At 44.9% G+C, this 15,000-nt stretch overlaps 1 protein-coding gene across 1 annotated transcript in view; it reads right to left on the bottom strand.

Annotated features, from left to right (window-relative positions):
• The window catches only part of LOC128691170 (neuropeptide SIFamide receptor-like), a 59,032-nt gene that overhangs the window by 8,095 nt on the left and 35,937 nt on the right, over positions 1–15,000 (bottom strand). Inside the window, exons 2-3 of the mRNA XM_053780017.2 lie at positions 12,678–12,928; positions 1–22 (exon numbers count right to left, since the gene is read on the bottom strand). The exon at positions 1–22 is cut by the window's left edge and continues 104 nt beyond it. Coding sequence (XP_053635992.1) covers positions 1–22; positions 12,678–12,928 — 273 coding nt within the window. The remainder of the gene's footprint in view (positions 23–12,677; positions 12,929–15,000) is intronic.

The raw sequence follows: 15,000 nt of genomic DNA, 5'->3' as shown, positions 1-15,000 counted from the left end.
CTGGCCACTTGTCGGTACACACCTGTAATGTCGTAAACACAGCTGTAAATCGGAGGGCACAGGTGTAAACTCATTTACAAGGGTGTAAATGACGGAATTAAAAACAAAGCGTGATTAAAATGCATTCATATACACCAAACCTCCCTCACTCAGTCCCTTCTTCTCTCCAGAGTGATAAGGAGTACATGGGAGTACATGGGAGTACATGGGAGTACATGAGGAAAGACAGGTAACAGAGGCCTTGGCAGTCCACCCCGAGTCTGTCTGCCGAGAACCGTCTATTTCTATCTAGAATAAGAACCATCGTCTATTGTCTAGCTGTGTGAATCGAGGATTATAAAGCAGATTTACCTCTTCAGCAGAGCAAAAACACATTTAGAACAGAGCTAAGCTCTATTACATAGAGCATAGAGTTTATACACACTAAGTGGCATACATATCCCGGTGTATATACCCTGCATAGTACTGAATAATATACTTTAATTAATATATAGTTACAGATTTTAGATTATTATTATTATTATTGTTATCCTTATAGTTTTTCTTGTTATTGTTCTAATAATTATTATTACTATCATTATTATTATTACTCTTTTCTCTACCCAGATAACCAATTAACCTCGTGTTTACCGTCAACTTAATAAATATATAAAAAACTGAGACACTAACTTTCAGAGAAAACTTTAATAGATTTTCAAAATCTCATTTTAAAGATTATTTTTTTTTGCAAAAAATAAACCCATAATAAAAATATAACGCACTCTAATTCTATTTTTAGATTAATTTGAATATATATATATATATATATATATATATATATATATATATATATATATATATATATATATATGTATATATATATATAAATATATATATATATATATATATATATATATATATATATATATATATATATATATATATATATATATATATATATATATATATATATATATATATAAGGTAGAAGGCAGGACAGAAAGGGTGTAAGGGAGGGAAGGGGATAAGGGAGAGAATAAAGCAGGGAGGAAGGGAGAAAAAGGAAGCAAGACTTGTATGGTCCCAAATTTACACAAAATCTTTGGGAGAGAAAAAAGTGTGTGAGTAATTTTGAAGCCAATGTGTTTTAATGGATGTTGACAGTACCACTGTAGGCGAGTGAGGGAGGGAGTGTCAGGGAGGGAGTGTCAGGGAGGGAGTGTCAGGGAGGGAGTGTCAGGCAGACTCCCTAGACTGTGATATAGTCTGACGATTTACACTTCTAACTTGCCTCAGAGAGACTTTTTTTTCCCTCTAATGTTTGTTGCTAACCTTGCAACATTGCATAGCTCCTGACGACGCACACACTGCGAAAGATCTTCAGCTAAATATTTCCATCCCCATGTGGCTTGTTGTGTGTGTATGTGTGTGTGTGTGTGTGTGAGTGTGTGTGTGTGTGTGTGTGTGTGTGTGTGTGTGTGTGTGTGTGTGTGTGTGTGTGTATACTCACCTATTTGTTTGTACTCACCTATTTGTGGTTGCAGGGGTCGAGTCACAGCTCCTGGCCCCGCCTCTTCGCTGATTGCTACTAGGTGAGCTCTCTCTCTAAAACTATGTATGGTTCCTGCCTCCACCCCATGAGCTCTATCATACCTCGTACTCACCTTCGAGTCCTAAACTGTGTATGAGGTCTTCCTGCCTCCACTACGTCATTTTCTAGGCTATTCCACTGCCTTACAACTCTATGACTGAAGAAATACTTCCTACTATCTCTCTGACTCATTTGTGTCTTCAACTTCCAATTGTGGCCTCTTGTTTCTGTGTCCCCTCCCTGGAACATCCTGTCCTTGTCCACCTTGTCTATTCCACGCAGTATTTTATATGTCGTTATCATGTCTCCCCTGACCCTCCTGTCCTCCAGTGTCGTCAGGCCGATTTCCCTTAATCTTTCTTCATAGGACATTCCCCTTAGCTCTGGAACTAACCTTGTCGCAAACCTTTGTACTTTCTCTAGTTTCTTGACGTGCTTTATCAAGTGCGGGTTCCAAACAGGTGCTGCATACTCCAGTATGGGCCTGACATACACGGTGTACAGTGTCTTGAATGATTCCTTACTAAGGTGTCGGAATGCTGTTCTCAGGTTTGCCAGGCGCCCATATGCTGCAGCAGTTATCTGATTGATGTGTGCTTCCGGAGACATGCTCGGTGTTATACTCACCCCAAGATCTTTCTCCTTGAGTGAGGTTTGCAGTCTTTGGCCACCTAGCCTATACTCTGTCTGTGGTCTTCTGTGCCCTTCCCCTATCTTCATGACTTTGCATTTGGCAGGACTAAATTCGAGAAGCCATTTGCTGGACCAGGTGTCCAGTCTGTCCAGGTCTCTTTGAAGTCCTGCCTGGTCCTCATCAGATTTAATTCTCCTCATTAACTTCACATCATCTGCAAACAGGGACACTTCTGAGTCTAACCCTTCCGTCATGTCGTTCACATATACCAAAAATAGCACTGGTCCTAGGACCGACCCCTGTGGGACCCCGCTCGTCACAGGTGCCCACTGTGATACATCATTACGTACCATGACTCGTTGTTGCCTCCCTGTCAGGTATTCTCTGATCCATTGCAGTGCCCTTCCTGTTATATGCGCCTGATGCTCTAGCTTCTGCACTAATCTCTTGTGAGGAACTGTGTCAAAGGCCTTCTTGCAGTCCAAGAAGATGCAATCAACCCATCGTGTGTGTGTGTGTGTGTGTGTGTGTGTGTGTGTGTGTGTGTGTGTGTGTGTGTGTGTGTGTGTGTGTCTGAGTGTCAGAACTCAAATTAAGCTACAATAAACAACTGTCAATGAATATATATATTTTCAGGTTAAAATTAAAATGCCACATTACGATCCTCACTTAAAAACATGATAAGGAAACACGTTCAGAATCGCTGTTAATCACTTATCAGACCATAATAAAAGAATCAACAGCCAAAACAAAAAAAAAGTGTATCTGCATGCGCAGTAATAAAGGGATTCAGAGCCGACCTTGCTGGCAGCCGAGACACCTTGTCATTGTTCTGATCCCTCTCCCCTTCCCCTGTTTGTAGCATCCAATGCTTCCCTCGTGAGTTTAATAATTACTGATTATAAACTATCAGGTCTGACACTGAGGAAGTGTCGAGGATACTGAAGATAGTCGCAGTGTAGAGCCGAGATACGTAGTACCACTTTCAACTCTGTGTTGAGTTAGTTCACTTGTTGGTGGCAGGTGTTTGTCCCACTACTGTGTTTGTGTACCGTGTTTGTCCCACTACTGTGTTTGTCCCACTACCGTGTTTGTCCCACTACCGTGTTTGTCCCACTACCGTGTTTGTCCCATTACCGTGTTTGTCCCACTACCGTGTTTGTCCCACTACCGTGTTTGTCTCCCGTGTTTGTCCCACTACCGTGTTTGTCCCACTACCGTGTTTGTCCCACTACCGTGTTTGTCCCACTACCGTGTTTGTCCCACTACCGTGTTTGTCCCACTACCGTGTTTATCCCACTACCGTGTTTGTCCCACTACCGTGTTTGTCCCACTACTGTGTTTGTCCCACTACCGTGTTTGTCCCACTACCGTGTTTGTCCCACTACCGTGTTTGTCCCACTACCGTGTTTGTCCCACTACCGTGTTTGTCCCACTACCGTGTTTGTCCCACTACCGTGTTTATCCCACTACCGTGTTTGTCCCACTACCGTGTTTGTCTCCCGTGTTTGTCCCACTACCGTGTTTGTCTCCCGTGTTTGTCCCACTACCGTGTTTGTCTCCCGTGTTTGTCCCACTACCGTGTTTGTCTCCCGTGTTTGTCCCACTACCGTGTTTGTCTCCCGTGTTTGTCCCACTACCGTGTTTGTCCCACTACCGTGTTTGTCTTCCGTGTTTATCCCACTACCGTGTTTGTTTGTTTCCCACTACCAGTGTTTGCGTGTTTGTTTCCCGTGTATGCCCCACTACCGTGTTTGTCTCCCGTGTTTATCCCACTACTCGTGTTTGTCCCACTACCGTGTTTGTATTTCTCCCACTACCGTGTTTGTCTTCCGTGTTTCTCCCACTGCCGTGTTTGTCTCCCGTGTTTGCCCCACTACCGTGTTTGTCTCCCGTGTTTGCCCCACTACCGTGTTTGTCTCCCGTGTTTGTCCCACTACCGTGTTTGTCTCCCGTGTTTGCCCCACTACCGTGTTTGTCTCCAGTGTTTGTCCCACTACCGTGTTTGTTTCCCGTGTATGCCCCACTACCGTGTTTGTCTCCCTTGTTTGTCCCACTACCCTGTTTGTCTCCCCTGTTTGTCTCTCGTGTTTGTCCCACTACCGTGTTTGTCTCCTGTGTTTCTCCCACTACCGTGTTTGTCTTCCGTGTTTCTCCCACTGCCGTGTTTGTCTCCCGTGTTTGCCCCACTACCGTGTTTGTCTCCCGTGTTTGCCCCACTACCGTGTTTGTCTCCCGTGTTTGCCCCACTACCGTGTTTGTCTCCCGTGTTTGCCCCACTACCGTGTTTGTCTCCAGTGTTTGTCCCACTACCGTGTTTGTTTCCCGTGTTTGCCCCACTGCCGTGTTTGTCTCCCTTGTTTGTCCCACTACCCTGTTTGTCTCCCCTGTTTGTCTCACTACCGCGTTTGCCTCCTGTGTTTGTCCCACTACCGTGTTTGCCTCCCATGTTTGTTCCACTACCGTGTCTGTCTCCCGTGTTTGTCCCACTACCGTGTTTGTCTCCCGTGTTTGTCCCACTACCATGTTTGTCTCCCGTGTTTGTCCCACTACCGTGTTTGTCCTATTAGCGTGTTTGTCCCACTGCCGTGTTTGTCCCACTACCGTGTTTGTCTCATTACCGTGTTTGTCTCACTACCATGCTTGTCTCACTACCGTGTTTTTCTCACTCCCGTGTTTGTCTCACTCAAGCGTTTGTCTCACTACCATGCTTGTCTCACGGTAGTGAGACAAACACGGTCCAGGACTGGTCCATCACTGGTCCAGGACTGGTCCATCACTGGTCCAGGACTGGTCCATCACTGGTCCAGGACTGGTCCAGGACTGGTCCAGGACTGGTCCATCACTGGTCCATCACTGGTCCAGGACTTGTCCAGGACTGGTCCAGGACTGGTCCATCACTGGTCCATCACTGGTTCAGGACTGGTCCAGGATTGGTCCATCACTGATTCATGACTGGTCCAGGACTGGTCCATCACTGGTCCAGGACTGGTTCATCACTGGTCCAGGACTGGTTCTGGACTGGTTCTGGACTGGTCCTGGACTGGTTCTGGACTGGTCCTGGACTGGCCCTGGACTGGTCCTGAACTGGTTCTAGACTGGTCCTGGACTGGTCCTGGACTGGTCCAGGACCTGTCCTGGACTGGTTCTGGACTGGTCTTGGACTGGTCCTGGACTGATCCTGGACTGGTCCTGGACTGGTCCTGGACTTGCTCTGGACTGGTCCTGGACTGGTTCTGGACTGGTCCTGGACTGGTTCTGGACTGGTCCTGGACTGGTTCTGGACTGGTCCTGGACTGGTTCTGGACTGGTCCTGGATTGGTTCTGGACTGGTCCTGGACTGGTCCTGGACTGGTTCTAGACTGGTCCTGGACTGGTTCTGGACTGGTCCTGGACTGGTTCTGGACTGGCCCAGGACTGGCTCTGGAATGGTCTTGAACTGGTCCTGGACTGGTTCTGGACTGGTCCTGGACTGGTCCTGGACTGGTTCTGGACTGGTCCTGGACTGGTCCTGGACTGGTCCTGGACTGGTCCTGGACTGGTTCTGGACTGGTCCTGGACTGGTTCTGGACTGGTTCTGGACTGGTCCTGGACTGGTTCTGGACTGGTCCTGGACTGGTCGTGGACTGGTTCTGGACTGGTCCTGGACTGGTCCTGGACTGGTCCTGGACTGGTTCTGGACTGGTCCTGGACTGGTTCTGGACTGGTCCTGGACTGGTTCTGGACTGGTCCTGGACTGGTTCTGGACTGAAACATGTTAAGTTCCCTCTTCTAAGTCTGGCTTTATATATATATATTGACTCTATATTCTTCATAGAATTCAGAGTTTACTTATCCAGAGTATACTTATCCAGAGTATACTTATCCAGAGTATACTTATCCAGAGTATAGTTATCCAGAGTTTACTTATCCAGAGTATACTTATCCAGAGTATACTTATCCAGAGTATAGTTATCCAGAGTTTACTTATCCAGAGTATATTTATCCAGAGTATACTTATCCAGAGTATAGTTATCCAGAGTTTACTTATCCAGAGTATATTTATCCAGAGTATACTTATCCAGAGTATAGTTATCCAGAGTATACTTATTCGGATAATACTTTTTTAAACTATACTTATTCAAAGTATACTTACTCAAAGTATAGTTATTCAAAGTATACTTATCCATAGTATACTTATCCAGAGTATAGTTAAGCAGAAAGCAATGTGGGATGGCAGATATGACGCTAACTATGGCAGAAACAATCTTGGTGTTGAGGCAACTTTAACTATGGGCGATACTTCGCCCTTATAAAGTTCTCCCCAGAGCGACGTCTTCTTTATAATGGAAGTGTCGTGTGCAGCCAGTGTCGTGTGCAGCCAGTGTCGTGTGCAGCCAGTGTCGTGTGCAGCCAGTGTCGTGTGCAGCCAGTGTCGTGTGCAGCCAGTGTCGTGTGCAGCCAGTGTCGTGTGCAGCCAGTGTCGTGTGCAGCCAGTGTCGTGTGCAGCCAGTGTCGTGTGCAGCCAGTGTCGTGTGCAGCCAGTGTCGTGTGCAGCCAGTGTCGTGTACAGCCAGTGTCGTGTGCAGCCAGTGTCGTGTGCAGCCAGTGTCGTGTGCAGCCAGTGTCGTGTGCAGCCAGTGTCGTGTGCAGCCAGTGTCGTGTGCAGCCAGTGTCGTGTGCAGCCAGTGTCGTGTGCAGCCAGTGTCGTGTGCAGCCAGTGTCGTGTGCAGCCAGTGTCGTATGCAGCCAGTGTCGTGTGCAGCCAGTGTCGTGTGCAGCCAGTGTCGTGTGCAGCCAGTGTCGTGTGCAGCCAGTGTCGTGTACAGCCAGTGTCGTGTGCAGCCAGTGTCGTGTGCAGCCAGTGTCGTGTGCAGCCAGTGTCGTGTGCAGCCAGTGTCGTGTGCAGCCAGTGTCGTTGTGTGTACGACGACAATAATTATGTTTACACTCTCTGACATTCATTTACACCCACTGGCATTCATTTACACCCACTGGCATTCATTTACACCCACTGGCATTCATTTACACCCACTGGCATTCATTTACACCCACTGGCATTCATTTACACTTGTATCCTCCCTGGTGTTTACAGTGTTGTCACGAGAACTCTACACCCACAGGGGTTATACAGCACCTAGGGAATGGGAGATAATCAGGTTTGATCCAAGGAAGTGGAGGGTGGATGGAATTTCTTGAGTCAGGAATCCTTGAGCAGCATCAAAGGCCCTTTCCTTGAAGAGCCTTTGGCCACCATCAAGGTCCACCTTTCTTAAAGAGCCCTTTACCAGCATCAAGGCTCCTTCCACGAAGAGCCCTTGACCAGCATCAAGGCCCCTTCCATGAAGAGCCCTTGATCAGCATCAAGGCACAAACCATGAAGAGCCCTTGACCAGCATCAAGGCACACCTTTCTTGAAGAGCCCTTGACCAGCATCAAGGCCCCTTCCATGAAGAGCCCTTGACCAGTACCAAGGCCCATACCATGAAGAGCCCTTGATCAGCATCAAGGCACAAACCATGAAGAGCCCTTGATCAGCATCAAGGTCCACCCAGCACAAACAACAATGTTAGGTTCTTCAGAGATGGATCAGTGTGATGCAGGTAGCCAGCTCCACCAGAGCCATCCCTTAATGGTATTATGGCATTCAGGACGCAGTGCCATTAGGCACTGCTGAGTCACACGGACGTTAGGCAGTTGCAAGACAGTGCCAGTGTCATAAGTGCGTCAAATGGAAATTATGCAAATGCAAGATAGTGCCAGAGAGATATCTTTGGCCTTATGATTATCTTTAGGCACTCTTATAACAGTGACAAAAATATGAAACAAAACAGTGATGTGAACTTTTAGACAGTGATGTGAACTTTTAGACAGTGATGTGAACTTTTAGACAGTGATGTGAACTTTTAGACAGTGATGTGAACTTTTAGACAGTGATGTGAACTTTTAGACAGTGATGTGAACTTTTAGACAGTGATGTGAACTTTTAGACAGTGATGTGAACTTTTAGACAGTGATGTGAGCTTTTAGACAGTGATGTGAAATTTTAGACAGTGATGTGAACTTTTAGACAGTGATGTGAAATTTTGGACAGTGATGTGAACTTTTAGACAGTGATGTGAACTTTTAGACAGTGATGTGAACTTTTAGACAGTGATGTGAACTTTTAGACAGTGATGTGAACTTTTAGACAGTGATGTGAACTTTTAGACAGTGATGTGAACTTTTAGACAGTGATGTGAGCTTTTAGACAGTGATGTGAACTTTTAGACAGTGATGTGAGCTTTTAGACAGTGATGTGAAATTTTAGACAGTGATGTGAAATTTTAGACAGTGATGTGAGCTTTTAGACAGTGATGTGAACTTTTAGACAGTGATGTGAACTTTTAGACAGTGATGTGAACTTTTAGACAGTGATGTGAGCTTTTAGACAGTGATGTGAAATTTTAGACAGTGATGTGAACTTTTAGACAATGATGTGAAATTTTGGACAGTGATGTGAACTTTTAGACAGTGATGTGAACTTTTAGACAGTGATGTGAACTTTTAGACAGTGATGTGAACTTTTAGACAGTGATGTGAACTTTTAGACAGTGATGTGAACTTTTAGACAGTGATGTGAACTTTTAGACAGTGATGTGAGCTTTTAGATAGTGATGTGAACTTTTAGACAGTGATGTGAGCTTTTAGACAGTGATGTGAAATTTTAGACAGTGATGTGAAATTTTAGACAGTGATTTGAGCTTTTAGACAGTGATGTGAACTTTTAGACAGTGATGTGAACTTTTAGACAGTGATGTGAACTTTTAGATAGTGATGTGAACTTTTAGACAGTGATGTGAACTTTTAGACAGTGATGTGAACTTTTAGACAGTGATGTGAAATTTTAGACAGTGATGTGAACTTTTAGACAGTGATGTGAGCTTTTAGACAGTGATGTGAGCTTTTAGACAGTGATGTGAACTTTTAGACAGTGATGTGAGCTTTTAGACAGTGATGTGAAATTTTAGACAGTGATGTGAGCTTTTAGATAGTGATGTGAACTTTTAGACAGTGATGTGAACTTTTAGACAGTGATGTGAAATTTTAGACAGTGATATAAACTTTTAAACAGTGATGTGATCTCAGCTTGCGTCAGTAATAACTCAGCTTCCGTCAGTAATAACTCAGCTTGCGTCAGTGCTAACTCAGCTTGCGTCAGTACTAACTCAGCTTCCATCAGTAATAACTCAGCTTCCATCAGTAATAACTCAGCTACCGTCAGTAATAACTCAGCTTCCGTCAGTACTAACTCAGCTTCCATCAGTAATAACTTAGCTACCGTCAGTAATAACTCAGCTTGCGTCAGTAATAACTCAGCTTCCGTCAGTCACAGTAATACTCAGCTTCCATCAGTAATAACTCAGCTTGCGTCTACCGCTTCCGTCAGTAATAACTCAGCTTCCATCAGTAATAACTCAGCTACCGTCAGTAATAACTCAGCTTGCGTCAGTAATAACTCAGCTTCCGTCAGTAATAACTCAGCTTCCGTCAGTAATAACTCAGCTTCCGCCAGTAATACCTCAGCTTCCGTCAGTAATAACTCAGCTTGCGTCAGTAATAACTCAGCTTCCATCAGTAATAACTCAGCTTCCGTCAGTAATAACTCAGCTTCCGTCAGTAATAACTCAGCTTCCGCCAGTAATACCTCAGCTTCCGTCAGTAATAACTCAGCTTCCGTCAGTAATAACTCAGCTTCCGCCAGTAATACCTCAGCTACCGTCAGTAATAACTCAGCTTGCGTCAGTAATAACTCAGCTTCCGTCAGTAATAACTCAGCTTCCGTCAGTAATAACTCAGCTTCCGTCAGTAATAACTCAGCTTCCGTCAGTAATAACTCAGCTTCCATCAGTAATAACTCAGCTTCCGCCAGTAATAACTCAGCTTCCGTCAGTAATACCTCAGCTTCCGTCAGTAATAACTCAGCTTCCGTCAGTAATAACTCAGCTTCCGTCAGTAATAACTCAGCTTGCGTCAGTAATAACTCAGCTTCCGCCAGTAATACCTCAGCTTCCGTCAGTAATAACTCAGCTTCCGTCAGTAATAACTCAGCTTCCGTCAGTAATAACTCAGCTTCCGTCAGTACTAACTCAGCTTGCGTCAGTACTAACTCAGCTTGCGTCAGTACTAACTCAGCTTGCGTCAATACTAACTCAGCTTGCGTCAGTAATACCTCAGCTTGCGTCAGTACTAACTCAGCTTGCGTCAGTACTAACTCAGCTTGCGTCAGTACTAACTCAGCTTGCGTCAGTAATACCTCAGCTTGCGTCACTAGTAATAAAAAAAGATATAAATTATTACACAGAGCATAAAACACAAACCTTGTTGACCTGGAGAGGAAAAAGTCAGATAAATTCATTAAAATATTCCATCGACTAAATAAGAAATGAATAATGTTAATCAAGGGTGAATTATACATGCTGTGCCCGTTGCTTCCTTAATTTCAAGAGTGAAAATGTATAATTAAGTTAAATGAATTTTTAGAGTGAATGCAGAGGCAGACTAAATGCTTTATTAAGGCGGTGTTTTGTTTGGTGATCAAGATTTTTTTTTAAGACTGTAAGGAGCGTGGCGAGTGCGTTAACCACTGGGCCTGCTGGCTGTAATAAGATACACCTAACTAGGTATATTTGTGTACACCATAGGGAGGTTAGCATGGGCCACCACTGTGACCACCAGCGTGGTTTGTGTGGGATTAGTCTGTAAAAACCTACATTTGTAGTCACAGTGTTGGCCCATGCTGACCTCCCTATGGTGTATACAAATATACCTGGTTGGGTGAATCTTATTAGTGCCAGCTGGCCCAGTGGTTAACACACTGGCCTGTGACTTCTACGACTCACTTGCCATGAGTTCAAACTCCAGCCGTTCCATACTATGTTTGCAATTATGTTATTATGATTTTGAGAGTCATGTAGAGTGAGGACCGTAGAAGGCCGTGAGTCTGAGGTCTTCAGGTTCCTCTTGTTTCCCTGCCTCGGTCTCTGCATTAAGAATAAGGATGGAGGAATCCAGCTTGGGTTTGGAATTCAAAGGGAGTGTGAGGCAGCTGCCTCACGTTGCTACCTCAACGCATTACAAGGAGCCATGATTAAATTGCATTTTGCCAACGCATTTAACTTAGAGAGGATGTTGTGCTTTCATCGTTACCCTTCCCTCTATCCGGTCATTAAATCGTGTTGCAAAATTTATATGACGGTGTGTAGCAGAGTTACCCCCTCCCTCCTGTGCTCTCTCCTGCCTGGTAGTTAAGGAAGGCACAGGAAGGCTGTCAAGTGATGTCAGCATCTGGCACTTGAATGACGACACTCCCTAACTAGCACTGTGGAATCCCTGCTAGAAGACTTCGGTAAATTTAAAAGTAAAAAAAAAAACTAGGAATAAATTTAGGATTAACCACGAATTCCTGCAAATGTGAACTAATATCCTTCAACCAATATATCATTGAGGGAATCATAGTGACCTTGCCAGCAGCACAAGGTACTGTCGTAGCCGACAACACTGTCCTGTGTACTACTCTCGGTTCCTACGCCATCGACCTGATATTAGAAATAAAAAACTCTCCAGCCTGAGGAGGCTGGGAGGCTGGGAGGCTGGGAGGCTGGGAGGCTGGGAGGCTGGGAGGCTGCGAGGCTGGGAGGCTGGGAGGCTGGGAGGCTGGGAGGCTGGGAGGCTGGGAGGCTGGGAGGCTGGGAGGCTGACCATGAAGACACTGCGGCGCATCCTTGGATATAACTCTCGCCAGTACAACAATAATTGTGCGAGACGAATGTGATTCGTCTAATATCGCCAGTAATACCGTAATTGAGTTTTTATCCACTAATTCCTTCTTCCCTTCCTATATTGTCTGGCACTCGCTGCTGCCTGGCCCTGGCACTGTCTTTCCAATATTTCTTTCCGCTTGGCTATGCTTGGTCTGAAAAAAAATGCGTAGCAGCTGGTGCTTTTCACAATTTCTGAATCTTCAGCTTAACTCTAGCTGATTCTTTGATTGACCTAGCTTCTCGAGAAGGCCTTTCGCCGGAGAAGCTTAAGCTTTCAGCTTTAGCTAAAGCTAAACTCTCTCCACAAATGAGAAAATATAATTTAATTTTCTTTAGACTGATTTTTTTTCTCTCTCTCACACATACACATAAACACACACACACACACACACACACACACACACACACACACACACACACACACACACACACACACACACACACACACATATATATATATATATATATATATATATATATATATATATATAGAGTTTGCCTTGCTTTTATATACGATGTTGTATAGAAATATATGTAATATATCCCATTACTTAGTAACAAATTTGTCAACTGTAATTAGAAAAAATAATTTTATATATACGAATGATATACAATGTGACAAATTGTAAAGTTTATAAGCAAATCTGTAAATAAATGAGAATAAAGGAGAAGAGTAAGATCATGGACTCACATGTAGGTCAGTATCAGGGATGGGTTCCAGCTTGAAGAAGATGGCCCAAGGTAGAGTGATGCTGAGAGAGAAGGCCCAGATGACCACAATGATGCTGCGACAGGTGCGAGAGGTGATCTGACACCTCATGGGATAGCAGATAGCCAGCGCACGGTCCACCGAGATGGCCACCAGGGTGTTGATGGAAGCTGAGACACTCACTCCCTGCAGGTACGACATGGCCTTGCAGATGAAGAGACCGAGAACCCAGGCTGAGGACCACAACAAGAGGATAATAACATTATTGAAGCTATCAACTTCCGCAATTTTAAAAATAGATTTGATAAATACATGAGTACAAATAGTTGCATGTAAGAAGGACAGGCATAACATGAGGTACGTACGTCCTTCTCACATTCAAGTCATGTTAATGTTAATTCGTAGGCATACTGTAGACAGATGAAGGATTACAGTCACAACAGGAGACAGATGAAGGATTACAGTCACAGCAGGAGACAGATGAAGGATTACAGTCACAACAGGAGACAGATGAAGGATTACAGTTACAGCAGGAGACAGATGAAGGATTACAGTCACAACAGGAGACAGATGAAGGATTACAGTCACAACAGGAGACAGATGAAGGATTACAGTCACAACAGGAGACAGATGAAGGATTACAGTCACAGCAGGAGACAGATGAAGGATTACAGTCACAGCAGGAGACAGATGAAGGATTACAGTTACAGCAGGAGACAGATGAAGGATTACAGTTACAGCAGGAGACAGATGAAGGATTACAGTTACAGCAGGAGACAGATGAAGGATTACAGTCACAACAGGAGACAGATGAAGGATTACAGTCACAACAGGAGACAGATGAAGGATTACAGTCACAACAGGAGACAGATGAAGGATTACAGTCACAACAGGAGACAGATGAAGGATTACAGTCACAACAGGAGACAGATGAAGGATTACAGTCACAGCAGGAGACAGATGAAGGATTACAGTCACAGCAGGAGACAGATGAAGGATTACAGTTACAGCAGGAGACAGATGAAGGATTACAGTCACAACAGGAGACAGATGAAGGATTAGTCACAACAGGAGACAGATGAAGGATTACAGTCACAGCAGGAGAAAGATAGACAGATTAGAAGTACAGTCATTCTTCGGTTTAAGAGACTAACAACATGTACATACAAGAGTCTGAACACTTACAACATGTGTCCAAGATCAGGTCAGTGACGACACATGCTGCATCATATTAAACATAGTAACTCCTTCAGCACTCTTTAGGGAATGTAAAAACCAGCCGTAACTCCAGCACTTATTATGTATCGTCTATTCCATTTTTCAGGTACATGGGATAGGCTATCCTGAGAGATAGTAATACCCGAGTGATAGTAACTCCAGCTGTGCTGGAAGGAAGTCTCTGAAGCTGCCGTAGCTGATGGAGCCTTCCTGGAATACTTGACTACATCCTCACTGGCCTATGCAAGTTTCCCAGCTCATACTGGCAGTTTTTAAACGCCTTATATGAGTCCCATCCTGCGTGATGGAATACAAACATAACTATTCTCTCGCTGTGTAATTATCTTATAGGATAGTGTAGCAACACACTGCTGGTGTGTCCAGCTTTGATCAATAAAAAATAAATCTTCCAGATAGTTGATAAAGCTCTACACAGCCCGAAATGTGACTTGATAAAACTCTGCACAGGGCTAAACATCGTTTATGGCAACTGTTTCTCCTGATCTAAACGTTTTTTTCAACCACATTCCGCTAGATCGGAGCCGATGATGGAATACATTCGTCCTCCGACGGACGCAGTTGCTGCCACTTGCGGCAGATCTGCCATTGTTGGGGGACAGGGGGAGGTAAGTCGGTCTGCCGGGGAAGGGAAATGGGGGAGCCAGGTCTGCCGGGAAAGGGAAATGGGAAAGGCAGGTCTGCCGGGGCAGGTGAACGGGAATATTACGCAGAACACCACTGGAGATTACGAACGGTCGATTATCTTAATGAAATAAACTTGGCAGACTAAGGGAGGTGTACAAACTTTCTAGAGGGAAGGAAGAGGACCTGGGAGGGAAGGAAGGAAGGAGGGAGAGGGCCTGGGAGAAGAGGAGGAAACGAGGCTGGGAGGGAAGATGGAAGGGAGGGTTGAAAGCAGTGAAGGAGTGTGTACATGGGAGTACGTGACAGTATATGGGTGTACACGGGGAAAAAAGCAGACAGCAGGGTAGCTCATGGGACAGGTGACGGCTGTCTGCTGGGTGACGGCTGTCTGCTGGGTGACGGCTGTCTGCTGGGTGACGGCTGTCTGCTGGGTGACGGCTGT

This window comes from Cherax quadricarinatus, chromosome 27, assembly GCF_038502225.1.
Source record: "Cherax quadricarinatus isolate ZL_2023a chromosome 27, ASM3850222v1, whole genome shotgun sequence".
NCBI classification, from domain to species: domain Eukaryota; kingdom Metazoa; phylum Arthropoda; class Malacostraca; order Decapoda; family Parastacidae; genus Cherax; species Cherax quadricarinatus.
This window is presented reverse-complemented; position numbering and strand designations above follow the sequence as displayed.